Source organism: Phallusia mammillata, chromosome 5 (genome assembly GCF_965637545.1).
Source record: "Phallusia mammillata chromosome 5, kaPhaMamm4.hap1.1, whole genome shotgun sequence".
Classification (NCBI taxonomy): domain Eukaryota; kingdom Metazoa; phylum Chordata; class Ascidiacea; order Phlebobranchia; family Ascidiidae; genus Phallusia; species Phallusia mammillata.
In genome coordinates this window covers 5,450,935-5,473,359 of record NC_137256.1, presented here as the reverse complement: position 1 = coordinate 5,473,359, position 22,425 = coordinate 5,450,935, and the positions used below count along the sequence as shown (strand labels likewise).

Genomic DNA, 22,425 nt, shown 5'->3' with positions numbered 1-22,425 from the left:
GCATTACGCACAAGAAAAGGAAATTGTAACTATTGTTCAACAAAAATCTAACGTTTGATTTTTATTTAACTATTGTGCTTTTTGTATGATAATATAGAATCAAATAGGACGAAAACAGCACATAGGGTGCACAATGTTTTTCACACTTAAGCACCCAGTGACAGAGGACACCTCCAAATTTGGAAAGAGTATTCACCAGAAGGACATTGACGAGGCACTGCAATATAAAGCTGGTCCCACGGACGTCTTTATTTGTTCCTATGCTAAAACCGGAACGACATGGTTGCAGAATATAGCATGGCTTATTCTCCACCATGGACGAGATATGCAAGGCTGTCTTCGTGACAACATTCCAATGTTAGAATTTGACGGTAGCAACTTTACAAACCAAATTGACAACACTGAGTATCCCCGCCTCATAAAGACACACTTCAAGCAGAGCTGGGTACCTTTTCATCTAAAAGCAAAGTACCTGTACATCACACGTAACCCGAAAGACGCCATGGTTTCAATGTACTTTCACTACAAGGGTTTTCCACAATACCTTGATGCAATCGATTTTGACAAGCTTTTTGATATGTTCGCGCAAGGTGAAACTAACATAAACGGCTACTTCGACCACGTGACCGAATGGTACGAGAAGCGAAATGAATCAAATGTTCTGTTTCTGCTCTACGAGAATTTGAAGCAAGACGCAGAAGGTCAAATATTGGGAATTGCAAGATTTCTGGGCGAGGAATATTACGAGGCGCTGCTAAAAGAGGACCGGAAACTATTGAAAGTCATTGTGGAGAAAAGCAGTTTTAAGCACATGAAAAACAACAGCAACGTTAAATGGGTATGACTTGAAAGTAGCCAATTTAAAATCATATCTATCCTGGTCCATGTACAAATTTACAAGTCAATTTTATAGAAGACCTTTAAAATGTCCTTAGCCACGTTAAAACACCCGCAACACGCTGGAGTGCTTCAAAAAGAAAAAAGTTCTCAAATACATGAATACGATTTGGAAAGTCGGTTTGAGAGTTTAAGTAGTTGTAACATTTCGTTAAAGAAACCAATAGTTTTGTTTCTACAACCTAACCAATTGTTGGTACTATTTGTTGGCAGACAAGCTTAAAATATTGTTTGTATTTTTTGTTGGCAGACAAGTGCAGAACGTCCAGCTGATTTGCCCTTCATTCGTCAAGGCCAAGTGGGCGATTGGCGAAATCACCTAAGTTCTGAACAATCTAAAATTATGGAAGAAATGATCAAAGAAAAGGGCGCCACAAGCGGCTGGAGCTCGTTATGGGACAATCATGGAGATGTTTGGGATGAAAAGATACCCAATTAATAGTGTAGTTTAAATCAATACCCCAAAGCAAATAATTCTTTTGAACGAAAGTATAACGAAGAACTATTATGCTATAATATTCTGTTGTAATATTGTCACCCATTTTTACTTTCTTACTGTCTTCGTGAAATTATTCATACTAATTACAATACGATCATGGCTTGTTGAAAGAACAATACTATCGCATTGCCAACCAAACCATAGTGGTTTTCTGCAGCTCTGTCACGTTTTGCTTAGATCATGCTTGCAGGATATGTGGCACCATTACTCAATGGTAATCAAGTTAATAGAACGTTTACCAATTTCAATGTCTTTAAAGATATGTCCAATGATAGTTATCACGAAAACGACCAAAAATGTCAAACCACGACAAGCATATATAACAAAGAAAAATACATTGTACGCATTACTTCGACACACACAAAACATATGCCAATTAGATTACAGAGATTAGACAAATGGATGATTTTACGTATTATAACAAGTACAAGTTTCTAAACAAAGTTATTCTACATTTTGCTTATATCAGTACTTACCATAGGAAATCGTATTACAGTCACACAACGACGAAATTAATCAGAACACTTGCACAGTAATAAGACTTGAAACGGGCATAGTTATCAACGTTATTTTAAACATTAGCATTAGTACATTTGAATGGTGAAAACAGATTCTGTGGATCAAAAGAAAACTTGTCTCTTTAACAACAAGACTGCCGTTGGTTCTCAAGACTAAAATCTTACAAGCTTGTAGCATATATTACCAAAACAATATTTTTTAGAACTGTAAGCAGGACCGTTGGTATTGATCCTGAAAAAAGTTTCCTAATTTTCCCACACACTTTTATGTTTGTTCCACAATGAACTCCAACCACTCGGATCTCCTTTTTCTTTTATCAAATCTTCCATAATCTTAGATTGCTCAGAGCTCATGTGATTTTTCCAGTCGCCAACTTCCCCCTTCCGAATGAATGGAAGGTCTTTCGGTCGTCGATCAGCTCCAATCTGCAAAGATAAAAACATAACCATCCAATCTGATCTGGGTGTATTGTGTTTTACTTACTAGATCCTTAGATGCCACTTTCATCGCGGGAAAGCTGCTCTTCTCAATAACCTGTTGAAGAAGTTTTTCATCATCCTTCATAAGAGACTCGTAATATTTATTGCCGAGGAATTTAGCAATCTTTAAAATATCAGTTTTTGGATCAACTTTTAGATCTTCGTAAAGTAAAAACAGAATGTTCTCTTCTTGGCGCCGTTCGTACCAGTCAGTCACGTGATCAAAGTAACCCCAAAATTCGACATCACCTTTCACATAACGGTCAAACAACTTGTTAAAATCAAGATCTGGACTTTGGTAGATATCAAACCCCTTGCAGTGGTAGTAGAATGATACCATTGCATCTTTTGGATTGCGTGTTATGTATATGTATTTTGCTGTGGGGTGTTTAGGAACCCAGTCGTACTTGTAATGTGTTTTCACTATTCGTGGATACTTGCTGTTGTCAATTTTGTTGGTAACTTCGCTTCCACTGAACTCCAGCATTGGAATTGAGTGTCTCATAATGCCCGGAAGTTTCTCGCCTTCATGTATTATCAGCCAAACAATATTTTGAAGCCAGGTTGTTCCGCATTTGGGGACGGAACAGACAAAGATGTCGGTTGGTTTCGCTTTGTATTGAATTGCTGAATCGAGATGTTTCTGCTCAAAACCGCCCGGGTAGATGCATGTTTCACCAGTCACTGGATGTTTCAGGTAAACAAACAAGGCATCAGTTGGATCTGACATATTTTTTCAATTTATGTTACACTATCTGAAATACAAATACAACAATCAAATCGTAATTTGATGTTATTTAGCTGAACGAAACAAAAACGGTTAATGTAAACTAAAGCAGCAAAACGGTTACAGACAAATTATATTTCTCAATTTAGAATCTAACTGTTCTTGTTTTAGACGTGCATAACTGTAAGTGACAAAACCATAGCAATTTTGCTTTTCAAACCTCATCTAATCTAAAGTGGTTTTATTTCAACGCCATACATCCTTGCAATGACTAGTTGTCGACCTGCGTTTACGTGCAAAGCTTTAGGAAGCGGCGCGATAGTTATTTCCCGCCCTCACTCAACCCTAACTGTTGCCTTACAGCATGATAGTTTGTGCATAATGCTAAGCACATCACGACCAAACACTTCCGTTACCAGCTGCAGTCGCTCAGCAAAAATCCGTAAGTTACAATTCCAACACAAGTCAAATGAATCTTATTTAAAAAAGAGTTATGACAAAAAATGTGCTACCTACTTGATTAATTCTCTTTGTATTCCTTCATGTTGTAAATGAACCGCATCGCGTTAAGTTAGTTGCACTTAATCGTCTTTAAAACTGAGCCTACAGTTTGTTGATTCTTTTTAAATATTAACTTTAAAGTAAACTCGCCAGCATACACACGCTCAACAAATCGAACACTGGGTAAACACAGGAAACTATTGTACCACGAAGGCAGTGTATGTAACACGTTACAAAACACAGACACGAGGCCAAGCGATACAAGTGCTTGACACTGCTGCTTATATCCAACCACACGAAACTAAACATGCAATTACTGTTGTGACAGACCTCTATCTAGTTGTTAAAGGGCAGATATTCTACACTGGCATGGCTCACTTGAGTTCTAAGTAATTTCATTCAAATGAATGGATTTTTTGGTGGTTTTCGCTACGAATCAGTGACTAGATTTTTGTCTGTTGAGTTTTTGGATGATTATTGCGAGTCAGCCCGTTTCTCGATGAACAACTTGTGTGTAAAGCCGACAGGACGCGTTCCATTTTTCCGCTTACTATAGTTTTTACCACAAACACTGCATGCATGGCAGCACATTCAGCTACTTTGTCAGTTAGCAATTGTAGGAATGCATAAGTTTCTGTCAGTTTGATAGTTTCGCTTTTAAAAGCCGCAGTTGGCACGCTGGGGTCTGTTCGTTCAAGCAAACAAATTTTCTGGGATCTTTTAATCCAGTCACAATATTTTTATTGAATAACAACGTATATTTCTGAGCAGATTGTTAGGCTTTAAAAGTATGACAAACGCCAATCAAAAACAAATTAGCAAATTAAACAGCCCAGATGGACTTGTCTTCTTGTTCCTTAGCAAAATAATGCAACAAAATTGTCGCATGTGTGACCGTAATTTGTGTTCGATTTAGACTTTAGATATACAGCATTACCTTTTATGCTTCTTAAAAACATAAATAGTTTGTTTCAAGTTCGGTTATTCATTTGTCATTTCTCTAAAAATATATACACTTAGTGTAAGAACGTTAGACTGAAGTTAAAGAGGCGGTTTCGACCCAATACTCGAGTTTTAACGACTTTTTTGGCGCATTCGAACTTTACTTGTCGCAAAATCAACAAACAAACTGCAATGACCAAAAAGCGCTATAATGAAACAAAATGCGTAAAACCTAGCCGTAAACCGCTATGCCTTTCCTCGCCTGAATTGTTTAAGCCGTTTTGGTTTTGTCAGAAATACCCATCAACTTCCAACATAACATTCAATGTCGTTCGACTCCCATCAGTACCTGAACTATAACAATGAAGCAACCACATTTTTACGATCGCCGCATTTGCCCCACTACTGATTTAAAACACATAGTAACAAACTATTTTCAATGTTGTGATACCTTGTATACATCCAAGTTAGTCCACTTCGGCTATCCGGCTTACATTTAATGAACCAAAAAGTAATATAAAGCAGTCGAATTCGCCAGCTTGGAAATACTTCCATCACAAATTCCAGGTAGAGACACATAGCTGCTTTACACATTTCTTTGCTGCCTGATATACCACCATTGCGAAAAACAACAAAACTACGATAACACAACGCTTGTACATTTTGCATGTGACGTTATAGAATGCAAATTGAAGATAAATTTGAATTCGATCATGCAAACAGGGTGCAAAATTGTTTTATCTTGGTTACTAAACTGTAATGTTTACGGGCTAAAAGCTTAGCATCGTAACAAGCGCAGTAAGATGACTTAGCAACAATACCTAAAAGTCAATCGACCCTGAAAGTCAGTAAACCCTGAAAGCAGTTGAGAAATGCATGACGTTAAAAACGGGCTGACGATTAATCATTTGACTCGAAGTAGACTGCAGCAGTAATAGCATTGTTTGTACATGCGCCCAGCAAGTATAGCAACGTCTTAGTTTCAGCTTGGCATAACGAGTAGCAGCTATATGCCGTATTATGTTTTATTTGTGGATTATGAAATCATTATTTGTAGTAAGGCATGGTGTATTGAAGTTTGCCATCAAACATTTTATACTGGTGTCATAATGTCAAAAGTATTAAAATTTAGCAGATCGTGCTTTCTTGTTTCATTCCTTGTGTGATTGGACATGTCTTTTTAGTTGTGTTTTACTTGCAAATAGTGGTGGTGCATTTGTTTGCATATCAACACCAACGAAAAACTTTTGGCTTACGTTGTTGGGGGATACAATAGTATCGGATGTTGCTGGCGGGTTGGCAAAACGTTGCGTCGATTGCCTCGACCGATGGCTGATAGGGTACAGCTACTGACACCACAACTCACCCTACATTTAGCTAATTTTCGATTGGTGGCGAGGGAGCTGAGTTATTTAATCAGCTGCTAAAGAAGGATAGGGTTGGGGAGTGAGAAATTTTTACGTTAGGAATTAAACTTTATAGTTAGTTTTATTGAATCTTTAACGATAAAACCTAATTCCTTCCCTAAAAGCCCTAACAGCCCTAACCGTCAGCACATTGTGAGATATACCGTTTTCAATAGGATTTGTGCTCTTTGGTAAAATTAACTAAATATGCGACTGACGTAAGTTATGGTGTTAGTAGATTTTTTGGCTGATAGCAGACGCGTACAAAGCTTAAAAGAAAGGTGCTCTGACTTTATTAAAGGTATAGTCAAAACAGCAACTAGCGAGTAAGAGTTTCGTGTAACAGTAGAGAATAAGAAACGAAATCACACGAAATACTAAAAAACGTACCTGGCTCACGACAGGATACATAAATATCATGGCACAAGTAACGAAAGAAAACAGCTGCAAGCTAATCCCCAAAACACCAACACGCGCAACCAGTAAATCGAATTTACAGACGAAAACGTTACAATGAACATACACATCTTGGGCACAAGTTAGAAACCGAAATTGAATATTAACTATAAATAACTTACGATGTTTTACAAGGTTATCACTACAATGGAGGATCAAACTGTACCGAAGTTTGCCTATCTTAAGCATCCGGTGACTGGTGAAACATGCATCTATCCGGCCGATATGAGCAGAAACATCTCGATTCAGCAGTTCAGTACGAAGCAAAACCAACCGACATCTTTGTTTGTTCCTTTACAAAATGCGGATCAACTTGGCTTCAAAATATTATTTGGCTTATAATACATAAAGGCGAGAAAATCCCAGGAAGAGCTAGGGACTCGATTCCAATGCTGGAGTTCAGTGGAAACGAGGTCACCAACAAAATTGACGACAGCACATATCCTCGTGTGGTAAAAACCCATTTCAAGTACGACTGGGTTCCTAAACACCCCACAGCAAAATACCTGTATATAACACGCAATCCAAAAGACGCAATGGTGTCTTTCTACTACCACTGCAAAGGATTTCAATTTTTTCAGTGTCCAGATCTTGATTTTAGCAAGATGTTTGATATTTATGTGCAAGGTGATGTCGTGTTTGGCGGTTACTTTGATCACGTGGCTGACTGGTACGAACGGCGTCATAAAAGGAATATTCTGTTTTTGCTTTACGAAGATCTAAAAGTTGATCTAAAATCTGAGATTTTAAAGATCGCTAAGTTTCTTGGCAGCAAGTATTACGAGTCTCTCATTAAGGAGGATGAAAAACTTCTTCAGCAAGTTATTGAGAAGAGCAGCTTTTCAGTAATGAAGGCTGCATCTGAAGAACTAGTGAGGACATCCTATGAAATCTAACAAGTTCGCATGCGTTATATTTCGTTTGTGTATTTGCAGGTTGGAATTGGACTTCGTCCGAAAAATCTTCCATTTATTCGCAAGGGGGAAGTTGGTGATTGGAAAAATCATTTGAGTTCTGAGCAATCAAAGATTATGGAAGATCTGATAAAAGTGAAAGGAGATCGAAGTGGTTGGAGTTTGTTGTAGGACAACCATGATAATGTCTGGGAAAACAATTAAATTTTGGAATTATGGACGAATATTGGCCTGCAATTAGGAAAAAGACGTTTCACCCCACGGAATTCTGTTTATCATTTTGACACAACCGTTTTACTACCAGTGTTGTTCACTCATGCGCATCGAAGTGTGCCATTTGTTTGTTTGTTTTCTATTACCTCCATTGCCTGTTCATAAACGCCTATTTTGCGTTGCTCCTCTTTCACATTTGTAACATGACTCGGACATGGGTCGGGTGCACAAAAAAATCCACGATCGCTTCAAAACCTTTGTTTTTGCTTCACGTAATCTGACAGACTTATCCACCAGTGTAAAGTGCACGGATGTTGAATACACAACAAGAAAAACGCCAGTGTTATTTTTCTATTTCAAATTGTGGACTAAGGTGTGTTTTGTAAATGGCATATAGATGAAAGCATTCAGAAACAACCAAACATGCCATCCAAAAATAAATTGTTTCCCATCATAACAAATTAGCCTATACTCTATGTTTGCGAAAATTCGACACCTACCAAGGCGTTTTTTAACAAACACACCACGTCGCACCAATCCAATACAGAGCAAAACCGACCAACATCTTTGTCTGTTACGTCCCCAAAAATATTGATTGACTTATAATACACGAAGGCGAGACAAACAATGGGTCCATGATGGACTCGATTGCAAAACTGCTGGTGTAGTAAGGTATTTAGACGCTTTGAGTAGATGTGACTCGGTTACCATTGATTAATTGTTATCTGTTGTTAGTTTAGTTTCATATTGTACCACTGCAGATTCGTCAACATGTTTCTGCAGAGTTGTTAGTCGGGCCGGGCTTTTCGGGCCGCTTTCGGTTTCGGGCCGGGTTCTGGCATGAGTTTCTTAAAAAAAAACGGGTTTGATTCGGGTCCGACTTTACACTTTGGGTCAACATTTTTTTAAATAAATTTAACTAGCTAAGTAGCGAGTTGCTGGTCCTAACCTAATGTCAAACAGCCCTAAAACGCTTTGTTTAAGACCAATTGTATATTGTGTTGGTTGTCTTGGTCTTTTCTAAAGGCTTTAATGTATACGCCTGTCATTCAAGCTTTCCGGCCTAAACGGGCTTCCCAAAAACGATTCAGATTCGGGCAGGGTTTCGGGCTCGTACTTTCGGGTTCGGGACGGGTTCGGGCTCCAGTTTCAGGCCCGCTTACAACTCTGTCTTTCTGAATTGTCTAGTAGTACAAACAACGAGATTTACGATGGAAAGACCGATGCTGTGTTGGGTATCTAGTTTCGTTTATCAAACAAACAAGGCTAAGCGTGGAACAATGCCACAAGCGACATGTTTTGAGGACGGCCGAACGAAGTTGATGTTTTACAGATAAATAGCCTGTCTTCGTTTAACTGCTTCCCCAGGCTGGCTGATTGACCGTAGGTTACGATGTATGTGAGATTTGCAATGAGAAGCCGGTACCGTAATGCTTCTTAGACAGGCGTGTACGGTGGTCTTTACTTTTATCAAACGCCCAGGCTAAAAAATTAGTATTGTTTCAGTCAGAGTGACGGAACTCTGTGAAAGTGGCTGAAAGACAGTCGACTGCTGAAACAGTTAACAAATGCGTGGTGTGACAAACGTGTTGACAGTTTTTGAACTTTAAGTAAACAGCAGTATTCAAGGCATTGTTTTCAACGATCTGTAACATGCGCCTAGCGATTAGCAATAACTTAGTTTCAGCATAGCGAGTAACAGTTGTAGTCGCCCTGCCTCGATGACAACTTGTAAAGGGGTGATTACAATGAAAACTGTAATGTTCATTACAATTGTTTATTGAAGTCTGAGTGAAGTCAGACTTCAATATCAGCTGACTGATTAACAACGAAACAGTGTCTCATCTTCCTTTGTACTTTTGAAGAGGCAAACTAAATTCAAACAATTTCACATCCAAATCTCCGGAATAATTATTCAAAAACATGTTGCGGCAAAACGGATTCATAGCGCCCTCTAACATAGTTAACGATGATTTCTCCCAGGTACTAACAGGTTGTGTTCTTGCTGAAGTTGTACAGGAAACTAACAGCATAATCAGGAGGAGTGCATCGATAAAACACCTTACGTTTATAATGAGTGTTCTAAAACGGCAATGTGACTCAAAATATCTTAGACATCAAAGGGAGAGAAATATAAATTATTTAAACAATTATTGTGACGAGTTTCCTGTCGTTCTATGTAATGCTTTTTGCACCCGAAAATACAGGCGTTAATGTAAACATTGTACACGACAATGTAATGGCCGCTACACAGTTGTACACCACATACAGTCGTTGTTGACTCTGAAAGGGTTATCCGTAGTAAGGTATTGAAGCTTACCACAAAAACATTTTTTTCAGGATTTAAGAATGTCAAAAGTTAGCAGACCAGTTTGTACACACAAGAAAAAAAATAACTAGCAGACAAGGCTTTGCTGCTTCCCTCAAAATGTGTTTGGTAGAACGTTTACTCTGCTGTTAATGACAATTTAAAATAAACATTAATAGAAAATATGAATGATCAAAGTGATGCCACCTTCGCTTACCTTAAACATCCAGGGACGGGGGAAACTTGCATCTATCCAGGCGGTTTGGGACAGAAACACCTCGATTCAGCAGTTAAGTACGAAGCAAAACCAACCGACATATTTGTCTGTTCCTTCCCCAAGTGCGGAACAACTTGGCTTCAAAATATTGTTTGGCTGATAGTACACGAAGGCGAGAAAATTTGCGGTCCCATGATCGACTTGATTCCAATGCTGGAATTCAGTGGAAGCGAAGTCACGAACAAAATTGACGACAGCAAGTATCCTCGAATAGTGAAAACCCATTTCAAGTACGACTGGGTTCCTAAGCACCCTACAGCAAGATACCTCTACATAACACGCAATCCTAAAGACGCAATGGTGTCATTCTACTATCACTGCAAGGGATTTGAAGGATACCAATGTCCAGATCTTGATTTTAACAAGTTGTTTGATCGCTATGTGAAAAGCGACATCGTGTTTGGGGGCTACTTTGACCACGTGGCTGACTGGTACGAACGGCGTCATGAAGAGAATGTGTTGTTTTTGCTTTACGAAGATCTAAAAGCTGATCCAAAAGGCGAAGTTTTAAAGATAGCTAAGTTTCTTGGTTCCAAATATTACGAGTCGCTTAGGAAGGATGACGGGAAAATTCTTCAATAAGTTCTGGAGAAGAGCAGCTTTTCCAGTATGAAAGCTGTGTCTGCGGAACTTGTGAGTAGTTCGGACTGCTACCAACAAAAGTAATGATCTTTTGACATTCCTATTTTGATGTTGACAGATCCCGTTTAAGCGACCAGAAAGTCTACCCTTCCTTCGCAAGGGGAAAATTGGTGACTGGAAAAACCACATGAGCACTGAGCAATCAAAGATTATGGAAGATTTGATGAAAAAGAAAGGAGATTCGAGTGGTTGGAGTTCATTGTGGGACAACGATGAAAATGTGTGGGAAAATTAGGAAACTTCTTTTTTGCTAATGTGTTGTTCATTTGTTTTTTGAAATTGTAAGGTATTGGAAAAATTTGTAGCTTTAGGTCAAAATGACATTATGTGGTGCTGGGCAGGCATATCGCTGTGATAAATGCGAACTATCTTGCAACAGATATACGCTGTTAACTAGACCAGAATAATAGTATTGATCAGGCCGTATTTTATGAAGCAATACTTAATGGGGGAAAGTTTGAAACGATAAAAAACAAAACCATTGACCCAAAACACCATTTTCCATGACACAAAATATTTTTTTAAATTAGTGCAACAATGAAACATTACAGGAAATGACGTTTCATCCAATAAATTTTGAGTTACGTACCAGAGCACAGATAACGGGTAGATTTTACGCAATTGAAAAATGCCTGTTTTACTTTTCTACTTCAATGTGTGGGACTAAATGTGTTGTATTCAAAGCAAAGTGAAGTAAGGGTATTAATTTACAATAACAACCAAAAATTATATTTTAATTTTAAACCGCAACTTCACAAATTACACTAATTTTCCAGGAAAAACAACACAATTTTATCGGGTAGAGATGATGGTCCGAAACTTTTTCAGAAACTGTTTTGCCTTGTTGATTGGTAAAGGCAGGGGCGTCTGGTGAATTAGCCATATTGCGTAAAAAGATAGGGAGAAATAGATATTGTATATTGCGGCTTAGTATCCAAGTTAAAATTAAGTATATTCTAGATGTGTTAGTAGGGGGTACAGTGTTGCGCAACTTTTCCATCTACAAGACAAAAAAATTAATGATGGCTGATTAAACTTTTTTTTATTTTTATTCATTAGCATCTGTGGAAAACATGTTTTACATAATTTAGTATGGTTCTGAGGGGGGCTTGAATTTGTAAAAACATAAAGCAGGGACCCGTTTATCTCAATAATCGAATATAAAGACCAGCAAAGACGTGCATTTTTTTTCAAAATTTGCATATAAAAACATATAAATTCACGCTGACAACATTTCAGGCAAAGATGGATGTTTTATTTTTTGAGAATTCAATTTCGCGTACAAAATCAGATTGACCAAACATTTTCATGTTTGTCCCACAGCGAACTCCAGCCACTTGGGTCGCCTTTCTCCTTGATTAGCTCTTCCATTATCTTTGATTGCTCAGAGCTCAAATGATTATTCCAATCGCCAATCACCCCTTTGCGAATGAACGGAAGGCTTTTCGGCCGCGGCAAACTAATCTGTTGACATTAAAGTAGTTTAATTATGGTCGAGGCTTCTTCTAAATATATTGTATTCGCACTTACTAGTTCTGCAGACGCAGTTTGCATCACTGAAAAGCTACTATCCTGAATAACTTGCTGAAGAAGTTTTCCATTCTCCACCAGAAGAGACTCGAAGTAGTTTTTGCCAAGGAACTCAGCTATCTTCAAAATTTCGCCCTTTGGGTCAACCTTTAGATCTTCGTAAAGCAAAAACAGCACATTCGTTTCGTTGCGCTTCTGGTACCATTCTGTCACGTGATCAAAGTAACCCCAAAACTCGACGTCACCTTTTACGTATAGATCAAACAACTTGTTGAAGTCAAGATCCTCACAGTCAAAATGACTGACAAATCCTTTGCAATGGTAATAGTATGAGACCATTGCGTCTTTCGGATTGCGAGTTATGTAAATGTATTTTGCTTTTGGGTGCTGTGGTACCCACTTCAGTTTAAAATGCGTTTTTACTACTCGTGGGAACTTGCTGTCGTCGATTTGGTTTAGTTTCTCGTCTCCATCAAACTCTAGCATAGGTATTTGTTTTCTAATATCCCCACGGATTTGTTCACCTTTGTGCAAAATGAGCCAGATTATATTCTGAAGCCAGGTTGTTCCGCATTTGGAATATGAGCAAACAAACACGTCGTTTGGTTTTGCTTTGTACTGAAGAGCAGACTCACAATGCTTTTGTTCAAAGTCACCTGGATAAACGCATATTTCACCAGTCACTGGATGCTTCAGATACGCGTAGGTCGGTACAGTTTTGTCGTTCATTTTGTCTAGTTCAAAAATGCTGAATGCAAAAAATGATCATATCTGTAACAACAACTTTTAAACTGAATTAGGATAAAAATAGCTTGCAACATACTAATATTTCTCCACTTACCATATTTTTAAGAAAACAACTTTAATTTAATAATCTTCTATCGTCTTTTTATAACAGCAAAGCCGTTGTTCCTTTGCGTTCTGTCTATGCCTGTACGACTGAAATGGAGCGTTCACTTTGTGCCAACAGCGGTAAACTTTTGCTGACACTGCAATTTTTAAACAGGAACAAATACTTACCAGTCGTACAATTAACCCGTCTAAAGCGTAAACAGAACGATAACTTTTATGCTTACAAGAGGATGCCGATAAATAAAAACTCACCATGATTCGATTAATACGTTCACAAGTAACTATTTATGATTTACTTGAATGAATCAGGGTTAAAAATTGTTTTAATTTGTTAATGTGCCTAAGGGATGGTTAGACACATCACACATACCACTGAGGCGAGTGACTCAAGCGTAAATTAAGCAAACTAGGAACTGCTGTAAGATGCAAATTTGTATCAAGGAAGTCACTTAAACGGCTCATGCAATACATAAACAAACATTATTTTATATAATAGATACCTTATTTGCCCACATCTATAAAAAACTACATCAAATACCACCATCAACGCGTTTTGCTTTTCATTGATGCCAACATAGGGTATTTATTTATGCCTAATGGAAAACTTCATTTCAAAGCGTCGTTTTAAAACTTTTGACACAATACACGGTTATAAATATTCTCACAAGAAAAATACCAGCCACTATCTGTAAAACATCTCAACGTTTCTACAAATACTGTTGTCAATGTCAACTGAAGTAAAACCAACAGAAGGTACGTAGGTTACTAACGCACAACTGAGAATAAAGGGGCGACGTAAATTGCCTGACTCGTGGTATGTGCCTGTTTGCTGTTGACTGGTGTAACCTGTGTCGAAATGCCCAGGCCAGGTATATTTACTGGTTGGGTTGTTTGCAGACGCTTTACAGTCTTATTGACGCCAATAAGTAACAGGGTTTTGTGCAGAGTCCGTAGTGTTCTCTTTGCTTGCCCTGCAACTGATGTCGTCATTCGAGTTTGTATCTTTAAAAGTTTACGTATTTCAATCAACGCACTGCAAACTCAAGTGAGATTTTATTTCTCAAAACTCTGTCAAACAAAACCTAATACCATTTTCGATGAATTGTATTAAAACCAATACTGGCCCATAACTATGTACAGCATATGACAAGACAACAATCAAAAAAGTTCATTTGTTTTTCAAACATTGCCATGGTTGTCCCACAATGAATTCCATCCACTTGGAACTCCTTTCTCTTTTATCAGATCTTCCATAATCTTTGACTGTTCAGGGCTCAAGTGTTTTTTTCCAGTCGCCAACTTCCCCCTTGCGAATAAATGGAAGATTTTCTGGTCGCTTAATTGCCATCTGTTAACACAAAACAGAGGATGACAGAAATTAAATACATTTGTTTGGTAACAATGCGATCTACCCACAATTTCTGCCGAGACGACTTTCATGCTGGAAAAGCTGCTCTTCTCCATAACTTGTTGAAGAAGTTTTCCATTCTCCTTTTAAGAGACTCGTGATAGTTGGTGCCAAGAAACTTGGCGATCTTCAAAATTTCACCTTTTGGATCAACTTTTAGATCTTCGTAAAGCAAAAACAGAATATTTTCTTCGTGACGCCGTTCATACCAGTCAGCCACGTGATCAAAGTAAGCCCAAAATTCAATGTCGCTTTTCACATAGCGATCAAACATCTTGTTAAAATTAAGATCTGGACATTGGTAGTGATCAAATCCCTTGCAGTGATAGTAGAATGACACCATTGCGTCTTTTGGATTGCGTGTTATGTACAGGTATTTTGCTGTAGGGTGCTTGGGAACCCAGTCGTACTTGAAATGAGTTTTCACTATTCGAGGATACTTGTTGTTGTCAATTTAGTTGGTGGCTTCGCTTCCACTGAACTCCAGCATTGGAATCGAGTCCATAATGGGCCCAGAGATTTTTTCGCCTTCATGTATTATAAGCCAAACAATATTTTGAAGCCAAGTTGATCCGCACTTGGTGCTGGAGCAAACAAAGATGTCGGTTGGTTTTGCCTTGTATTGAATTGCTAAATCGAGATGTTTCTGTTCAAACCCGCCTGAATAAATGCATGTTTCCTCTGTCACTGGATGTTTGAGGTAAGTAAAGGTCGCATCAGTTTGATCGTTCATTATTTTCTATCGCAAAATAATTATAAACTGAAAGGTAAAGAAAAACTTAACTTTGCGTTGGTTCAATAAAAGCAAATGCACACATTAAATCAAGCAGCAAAACACTGCCAGTTTAAAATATTTTTGACATTCTAAAATCTACACAAACTGTTTAATCATAAACTTCACCCCAATGCAAACAATGCTTCCATTGCCGATGACGACAGTACAGTATGTAATCAAACAGTCATTAACCATGCAAAGCTGAAACTAAGTTATTGCTCGCTTAGCGAGGCCTACCATACGTCCTCTTTTTGGAGTACATGTCCTCCTTTTTAACAAAAACCAAGTTGTCCTCCGAAAACTAGAAAAAGTACCCAAATGTCCTCCTTTTCAAAGAATTTCTGATTTAACAACTACATAAGTGGCAATTATGCCTTTAAAAATCAGTCAAATATTAATGTTCAACTTATTTTTTAAAGAATACAGGTAGATTTTACAATTTTTTGAAAAAACAAGGCATTTTTTAGTGTGGTGATGTGATAAACGTTAAACTTGATCCGAATTATAATTCAATACCATCTAATTTCTAAGGCTTTATTTTTGGGGGGCCCTTAAGTATTTTTTCACGTTTTTTTCAACAATTTGTCCTCCTTAATGGGGATGGAAATATGGTAGCCCTAGCTTATCGGATGTTACAAAACAATGGCTTACAGGCTGCAGTCCACTTTAAGTTCATTAGGCTTATCTGTACGTTTGTCATGCCACGTTTTAAATTAACTGGTTCAGTGGTCAACCGACAAAGCCACTTTGCTTGTTACGTTGCAAAAGGTTTTCGCACTGTGCGGTGTAGAAACATGTTGACGAATCTGCTGTAGTGAAACATAAAACTACTGACAACTAAAATCGAAAGTTACTGAGTGAGCTCCTCTTAGCCGTACGGCGTCTTCAAACCAGCAGTTTTCATTTCACTTAGGGTCAACTTTAAAACGCTATTCAAGTTTCATTCCTTTGATTGCAACATTTGAAAGTAAACTCGCCTTTGAACTTTTTTGTAAAAGAAAATAACAGCGTATATCAAATTATGTTATTGCATTAAAACAAGAGTAAGTAAGGAGCAAAAGCCTTTGAAACATTATAATAAAATATCTATAGAACGGGTGCCTTTAGGTAAAAGTTACACAAGCAAATAACAACCCATCGTCAAACATTGCGGGAAGTGGAAGCACTAAGGCACTGACCACTTTTTTCAAGTAATAAAGGATTAAATTGTTTCCTTTTGAACATCAGGCTGATCAAACTAATTTGTTGGGCTTAGAATAAAGCTTTTAATGCTCATCTGGCACTGTTTAACTTTCATTGTAGATTCCTAAACTAGTGAATGTGACATACTCTTTGAGAGATGACAAATGAATAACTTAACCTGGTTTATCATGTTTTCACCAGCTTTCACGGTGTATGAAACGTAATTTATATAAAGTGAACACAAATTACAGCCATATATGCGACCGTTTTGCAGCAATAGTCTGCCAGGCCAGCAATAAACAAAAAAGTAGAGTACCTTTGTCATGGTATTCCACAGCGAACACTGAGTGCCAATTTAATTAAATCCTCTACATACACAAGAATCACCAAATGTAAAGTCGTTTTACCAATCAATGTGAATTTAAAAGTGTAAGACAAACGTAACAATTGATCTGTGATGCAACAGCCGATAAGACAATTAGTGTTCCATTGAATGACGTAAATTGCCTGATTGCTGTGTACGTTGCATCAGTTTATAACTTTACCCGTGGTATGTGTGTGTTTGCAGTTGACTGGTGTAACAGGTTTCAAAGCAACCAGGCAAGGAATTATTAGCAGTGTTTTCTTAACAACTATTAAATTGTTGTGATTTCTTGGCTGAGATTTCATTTGCCCTTTTGCATTGTGCTGGTAAGTTTGGTATTAGTCTGGTTTACTTCGGTACACAAATTCTCAATACGAACGTTGAGCATACTCTTAACTCTTTAATGTCATCAATTAACAGGGTTTTGTACAAAGCGCATAGTGTTTTTGCCTGCACTGCAGCTGATGTCCTCATTTGATTTTCTACGTAAGCACACTGCAAACAGAAGTGTGATTTTATTCTAGCAATTTGTCAAACAAAACCTAATACCATTTTCCGATGAATTGTATTTAAACCTATTTTGGCCCTTAACTACAAATGTCCAGCGAATACGTTGGCAAAAATATAATAGTTCATTTGTCTTCCCACACATTGCCATGGTTGTCCCACAATGAATTCCATCCACTTGGAACTCCTTTCTCTTTTATCAGATCTTCCATAATCTTTGACTGTTCAGGGCTCAAGTGTTTTTTTCCAGTCGCCAACTTCCCCCTTGCGAATAAATGGAAGATTTTCTGGTCGCTTAATTGCCATCTGTTAACACAAAACAGAGGATGACAGAAATTAAATACATTTGTTTGGTAACAATGCGATCTACCCACAATTTCTGCCGAGACGACTTTCATGCTGGAAAAGCTGCTCTTCTCCATAACTTGTTGAAGAAGTTTTCCATTCTCCTTTTAAGAGACTCGTGATAGTTGGTGCCAAGAAACTTGGCGATCTTCAAAATTTCACCTTTTGGATCAACTTTTAGATCTTCGTAAAGCAAAAACAGAATATTTTCTTCGTGACGCCGTTCATACCAGTCAGCCACGTGATCAAAGTAACCCCAAAATTCAATGTCGCTTTTCACATAGCGATCAAACATCTTGTTAAAATTAAGATCTGGACATTGGTAGTGATCAAATCCCTTGCAGTGATAGTAGAATGACACCATTGCGTCTTTTGGATTGCGTGTTATGTACAGGTATTTTGCTGTAGGGTGCTTGGGAACCCAGTCGTACTTGAAATGAGTTTTCACTATTCGAGGATACTTGTTGTTGTCAATTTAGTTGGTGGCTTCGCTTCCACTGAACTCCAGCATTGGAATCGAGTCCATAATGGGCCCAGAGATTTTTTCGCCTTCATGTATTATAAGCCAAACAATATTTTGAAGCCAAGTTGATCCGCACTTGGTGCTGGAGCAAACAAAGATGTCGGTTGGTTTGCCTTGTATTGAATTGCTAAATCGAGATGTTTCTGTTCAAACCCGCCTGGATAAATGCATGTTTCCTCTGTCACTGGATGTTTGAGGTAAGTAAAGGTCGCATCAGTTTGATCGTTCATTATTTTCTATCGCAAAATAATTATAAACTGAAAGGTAAAGAAAAACTTAACTTTGCCTTGGTTCAATAAAAGCAAATGCACACATTAAATCAAGCAGCAAAACACTGCCAGTTTAAAATATTTTTGACATTCTAAAATCTACACAAACTGTTTAATTATAAACTTCACCCCAATGCAAACAATGCTTCCATTGCCGATGACGACAGTACAGTATGTAATCAAACAGTCATTAACCATGCAAAGCTGAAACTAAGTTATTGCTCGCTTAGCGAGGCCTACCATACGTCCTCTTTTTGGAGTACATGTCCTCCTTTTTAACAAAAACCAAGTTGTCCTCCGAAAACTAGAAAAAGTACCCAAATGTCCTCCTTTTCAAAGAATTTCTGATTTAACAACTACATAAGTGGCAATTATGCCTTTAAAAATCAGTCAAATATTAATGTTCAACTTATTTTTTAAAGAATACAGGTAGATTTTACAATTTTTTGAAAAAACAAGGCATTTTTTAGTGTGGTGATGTGATAAACGTTAAACTTGATCCGAATTATAATTCAATACCATCTAATTTCTAAGGCTTTATTTTTGGGGGGCCCTTAAGTATTTTTTCATGTTGTTTCAACAATTTGTCCTCCTTTATGGGGATGGAAATATGGTAGCCCTAGCTTATCGGATGTTACAAAACAATGGCTTACAGGCTGCAGTCCACTTTAAGTTCATTAGGCTTATCTGTACGTTTGTCATGCCACGTTTTAAATTAACTGGTTCAGTGGTCAACCGACAAAGCCACTTTGCTTGTTACGATGCAAAAGGTTTTCGCACTGTGCGGTGTAGAAACATGTTGACGAATCTGCTGTAGTGAAACATAAAACTACTGACAACTAAAATCGAAAGTTACTGAGTGAGCTCCTCTTAGCCGTACGGCGTCTTCAAACCAGCAGTTTTCATTTCACTTAGGGTCAACTTTAAAACGCTATTCAAGTTTCATTCCTTTGATTGCAACATTTGAAAGTAAACTCGCCTTTGAACTTTTTTTGTAAAAGAAAATAACAGCGTATATCAAATTATGTTATTGCATTAAAACAAGAGTAAGTAAGGAGCAAAAGCCTTTGAAACATTATAATAAACTATCTATAGAACGGGTTCCTTTAGGTAAAAGTTACACAAGCAAATAACAACCCATCGTCAAACATTGCGGGAAGTGGAAGCACTAAGGCACTGACCACTTTTTTCAAGTAATAAAGGATTAAATTGTTTCCTTTTGAACATCAGGCTGATCAAACTAATTTGTTGGGCTTAGAATAAAGCTTTTAATGCTCATCTGGCACTGTTTAACTTTCATTGTAGATTCCTAAACTAGTGAATGTGATATACTCTTTGAGAGATGACAAATGAATAACTTAACCTGGTTTATCATGTTTTCACCAGCTTTCACGGTGTATGAAACGTAATTTATATAAAGTGAACACAAATTACAGCCATATATGCGACCGTTTTGCAGCAATAGTCTGCCAGGCCAGCAATAAACAAAAAAGTAGAGTACCTTTGTCATGGTATTCCACAGCGAACACTGAGTGCCAATTTAATTAAATCCTCTACATCAGTGGTTCTCAATCTTTTCCGGGTCGCGTACCACCTGAAATTTTTTTTGTATCGCTGCGTACCACCTAATGTCTCAAACCCTGTTTGAATAGATACCAAGAAATAAGCCAATTTTCTCAACCCGGCTAGCATATTTAGCAATTTCAAAAGAAAGTCAAAAAACACGAGTTTCGCCCAAACCAGGGCTGATCAGTTGGGTCAGTTGAGTTGCAATTTTAGATTGGACGTAAATTAGGTATCGCAGAAAGCTACTCGCGTACCACCTGAAAAGTCCCGGCGTACCACTAGTGGTACGCGTACCACAGTTTGAGAACCACTGCTCTACATACACAAGAATCACCAAATGTAAAGTCGTTTTACCAATCAATGTGAATTTAAAAGTGTAAGACAAACGTAACAATTGATCTGTGATGCAACAGCCGATAAGACAATTAGTGTTCCATTGAATGACGTAAATTGCCTGATTGCTGTGTACGTTGCATCAGTTTATAACTTTACCCGTGGTATGTGTGTGTTTGCAGTTGACTGGTGTAACAGGTTTCAAAGCAACCAGGCAAGGAATTATTAGCAGTGTTTTCTTAACAACTATTAAATTGTTGTGATTTCTTGGCTGAGATTTCATTTGCCCTTTTGCATTGTGCTGGTAAGTTTGGTATTAGTCTGGTTTACTTCGGTACACAAATTCTCAATACGAACGTTGAGCATACTCTTAACTCTTTAATGTCATCAATTAACAGGGTTTTGTACAAAGCGCATAGTGTTTTTGCCTGCACTGCAGCTGATGTCCTCATTTGATTTTCTACGTAAGCACACTGCAAACAGAAGTGTGATTTTATTCTAGCAATTTGTCAAACAAAACCTAATACCATTTTCCGATGAATTGTATTTAAACCTATTTTGGCCCTTAACTACAAATGTCCAGCGAATACGTTGGCAAAAATATAATAGTTCATTTGTCTTCCCACACATTGCCATGGTTGTCCCACAATGAGCTCCATCCACTTGGATCTCCTTTTTCTTTTATCAGATCTTCCATAATCTTTGACTGTTCAGGGCTCAAGTGGTTTTTCCAGTCGCCAACTTCCCCTTTGCGAATGAATGGAAGGTCTTTTGGTCGTCGATCAGCTCCAATCTGCAAAGTGAAAAACAGAATAATCCATTTTGATCTGTGTGTATTGTGTTGCACTTACTAGATCCTCAGATGCCACTTTCATCGCGGGAAAGCTGCTCTTCTCAATAACCTGTTGAAGAAGTTTTTCATCATCCTTCGTAAGAAACTCGTAATATTTAGTGCCGAGGAATTTAGCAATCTTTAAAATCTCAGATTTTGGATCAACTTTTAGATCTTCGTAAAGTAAAAACAGAATATTCTCTTCATGACGCCGTTCGTACCAGTCAGTCACGTGATCAAAGTAACCCCAGTATTCAACATCACCTTGCACATAACGGTCAAACAACTTGTTAAAATCAAGACTTGGACTTTGGTAGTCATCAAATCCCTTGCAATGGTAGTAGAAAGACACTATGGCATCTTTTGGATTGCGTATTATGTACAAGTATTTTGCTGTAGGGTGCTTAGGAACCCAGTCGTGCTTGTAATGTGTTTTCACTATTCGTGGATACTTGCTGTCGTCAATTTTGTTGGTGACTTCGCTTCCACTGAGCTCCAGCATTGGAATCGAGTCCATCATGTTCCCATTGATATTCTCGCCTTCGTGTATTATAAGCCAAACAATATTTTGAAGCCAGGTTGTTCCGCACTTGGGGACGGAACAGACAAAGATGTCGGTTGGTTTTGCTTTATATTGGATTGCTGAATCGAGATGTTTCTGCTCAAAACCGCCTGGGTAGATACATGTTTCACCAGTTACTGGATGCTTTAGGTAAACAAACAAGGCATCAGTTTGATCTGACATAATTTTTCAATTTATTTTAAATATTTTATCTGAAATACAAAGACAATTGTCAAATCGTAGTTTGGTATTATTTTACTGAACGAACCTGGAACTTTGAATTTGAAACAAAAGAAGCAAAGCGGTTATGTAAACAAACTATATTTCTCCATTTAGAATCCAATTGTACTTTTTTGGATCTGTATAACTGTAGGCCTAAGTAAAAAACCATAGCAATTTTGCTTTGCAAACCTCATCTAATCTAAAGTAACTTTATTTTATCGCCATACATCCTTGCAATGACTAGTTGTCGACCTGCGTTTACGTGCAAAGCTTTAGGAAGCGGCGCGATAGTTATTTCCCGTCCCACTCAACCCTATAACTGTTGATAGTTTGTGCATCATGCAAAGCACATCACGTCCCAACTTCTGTTACCAG

At 37.8% G+C, this 22,425-nt stretch overlaps 6 protein-coding genes and 1 pseudogene across 7 annotated transcripts; 3 read left to right on the top strand and 4 right to left on the bottom strand.

Moving 5' to 3' along the window:
- The first annotated feature begins 73 nt into the window (after positions 1 to 73).
- On the top strand, positions 74 to 1,512 carry LOC145229164 (sulfotransferase ssu-1-like). The gene is made up of 2 exons (XM_080094454.1): positions 74 to 838; positions 1,148 to 1,512. The coding sequence occupies exons 1-2, from the start codon at positions 134 to 136 to the stop codon at positions 1,334 to 1,336; spliced, it is 894 nt and encodes a 297-aa protein (XP_079950580.1). The 5' UTR covers positions 74 to 133; the 3' UTR covers positions 1,337 to 1,512.
- A 50-nt stretch (positions 1,513 to 1,562) lies between these two features.
- On the bottom strand, positions 1,563 to 3,140 carry LOC145229163 (sulfotransferase 1C2A-like). The gene is made up of 2 exons (XM_080094453.1): positions 2,399 to 3,140; positions 1,563 to 2,340 (listed from the first exon to the last, which is right to left on the bottom strand). The coding sequence occupies exons 1-2, from the start codon at positions 3,122 to 3,124 to the stop codon at positions 2,161 to 2,163; spliced, it is 906 nt and encodes a 301-aa protein (XP_079950579.1). The 5' UTR covers positions 3,125 to 3,140; the 3' UTR covers positions 1,563 to 2,160.
- A 3,492-nt stretch (positions 3,141 to 6,632) lies between these two features.
- On the top strand, positions 6,633 to 7,511 carry LOC145228168 (sulfotransferase ssu-1-like). The gene is made up of 2 exons (XM_080093170.1): positions 6,633 to 7,298; positions 7,362 to 7,511. The coding sequence occupies exons 1-2, from the start codon at positions 6,633 to 6,635 to the stop codon at positions 7,509 to 7,511; spliced, it is 816 nt and encodes a 271-aa protein (XP_079949296.1).
- A 2,438-nt stretch (positions 7,512 to 9,949) lies between these two features.
- On the top strand, positions 9,950 to 11,118 carry LOC145230134 (sulfotransferase ssu-1-like; annotated as a pseudogene). Its single transcript, XR_013860566.1, has 2 exons — positions 9,950 to 10,771; positions 10,839 to 11,118. The product of XR_013860566.1 is annotated as a sulfotransferase ssu-1-like (transcript).
- Positions 11,119 to 12,067: 949 nt separating this feature from the next.
- LOC145228167 (sulfotransferase 1C2A-like) lies at positions 12,068 to 13,039 on the bottom strand. The gene is made up of 2 exons (XM_080093169.1): positions 12,311 to 13,039; positions 12,068 to 12,244 (listed from the first exon to the last, which is right to left on the bottom strand). Exons 1-2 carry the CDS (start codon positions 13,037 to 13,039, stop codon positions 12,068 to 12,070), a joined length of 906 nt encoding a protein of 301 aa, XP_079949295.1.
- Positions 13,040 to 17,550: 4,511 nt separating this feature from the next.
- LOC145229349 (sulfotransferase 1C2-like) lies at positions 17,551 to 18,371 on the bottom strand. The gene is made up of 2 exons (XM_080094671.1): positions 17,773 to 18,371; positions 17,551 to 17,704 (listed from the first exon to the last, which is right to left on the bottom strand). The coding sequence occupies exon 1, from the start codon at positions 18,105 to 18,107 to the stop codon at positions 17,793 to 17,795; it is 315 nt and encodes a 104-aa protein (XP_079950797.1). The 5' UTR covers positions 18,108 to 18,371; the 3' UTR covers positions 17,551 to 17,704; positions 17,773 to 17,792.
- Positions 18,372 to 20,914: 2,543 nt separating this feature from the next.
- Positions 20,915 to 22,032, bottom strand: LOC145229312 (sulfotransferase ssu-1-like). The gene is made up of 2 exons (XM_080094628.1): positions 21,286 to 22,032; positions 20,915 to 21,227 (listed from the first exon to the last, which is right to left on the bottom strand). Exons 1-2 carry the CDS (start codon positions 22,009 to 22,011, stop codon positions 21,045 to 21,047), a joined length of 909 nt encoding a protein of 302 aa, XP_079950754.1. The 5' UTR covers positions 22,012 to 22,032; the 3' UTR covers positions 20,915 to 21,044.
- Between the last annotated feature and the right edge of the window lie 393 nt (positions 22,033 to 22,425).

What these genes read in the sequence shown, in the direction of transcription:
- LOC145229349 (XM_080094671.1), bottom strand. Translation starts at nt 18,107, where the DNA reads ATGGTGTCATTCTACTATCACTGCAAGGGATTTGATCACTACCAATGT.
- LOC145229164 (XM_080094454.1), top strand. Translation starts at nt 134, where the DNA reads ATGTTTTTCACACTTAAGCACCCAGTGACAGAGGACACCTCCAAATTT. An exon ending in ACAACAGCAACGTTAAATGG is followed by an intron (nt 839 to 1,147) that starts GTATGACTTGAA and finishes TTTTGTTGGCAG; the next exon opens with ACAAGTGCAGAACGTCCAGC.
- LOC145228168 (XM_080093170.1), top strand. Translation starts at nt 6,633, where the DNA reads ATGCATCTATCCGGCCGATATGAGCAGAAACATCTCGATTCAGCAGTT. An exon ending in AGGCTGCATCTGAAGAACTA is followed by an intron (nt 7,299 to 7,361) that starts GTGAGGACATCC and finishes GTGTATTTGCAG; the next exon opens with GTTGGAATTGGACTTCGTCC.
- LOC145229312 (XM_080094628.1), bottom strand. Translation starts at nt 22,011, where the DNA reads ATGTCAGATCAAACTGATGCCTTGTTTGTTTACCTAAAGCATCCAGTA. An exon ending in AAGTGGCATCTGAGGATCTA is followed by an intron (nt 21,228 to 21,285) that starts GTAAGTGCAACA and finishes TTCACTTTGCAG; the next exon opens with ATTGGAGCTGATCGACGACC.
- LOC145229163 (XM_080094453.1), bottom strand. Translation starts at nt 3,124, where the DNA reads ATGTCAGATCCAACTGATGCCTTGTTTGTTTACCTGAAACATCCAGTG. An exon ending in AAGTGGCATCTAAGGATCTA is followed by an intron (nt 2,341 to 2,398) that starts GTAAGTAAAACA and finishes TTATCTTTGCAG; the next exon opens with ATTGGAGCTGATCGACGACC.
- LOC145228167 (XM_080093169.1), bottom strand. Translation starts at nt 13,039, where the DNA reads ATGAACGACAAAACTGTACCGACCTACGCGTATCTGAAGCATCCAGTG. An exon ending in AAACTGCGTCTGCAGAACTA is followed by an intron (nt 12,245 to 12,310) that starts GTAAGTGCGAAT and finishes TAATGTCAACAG; the next exon opens with ATTAGTTTGCCGCGGCCGAA.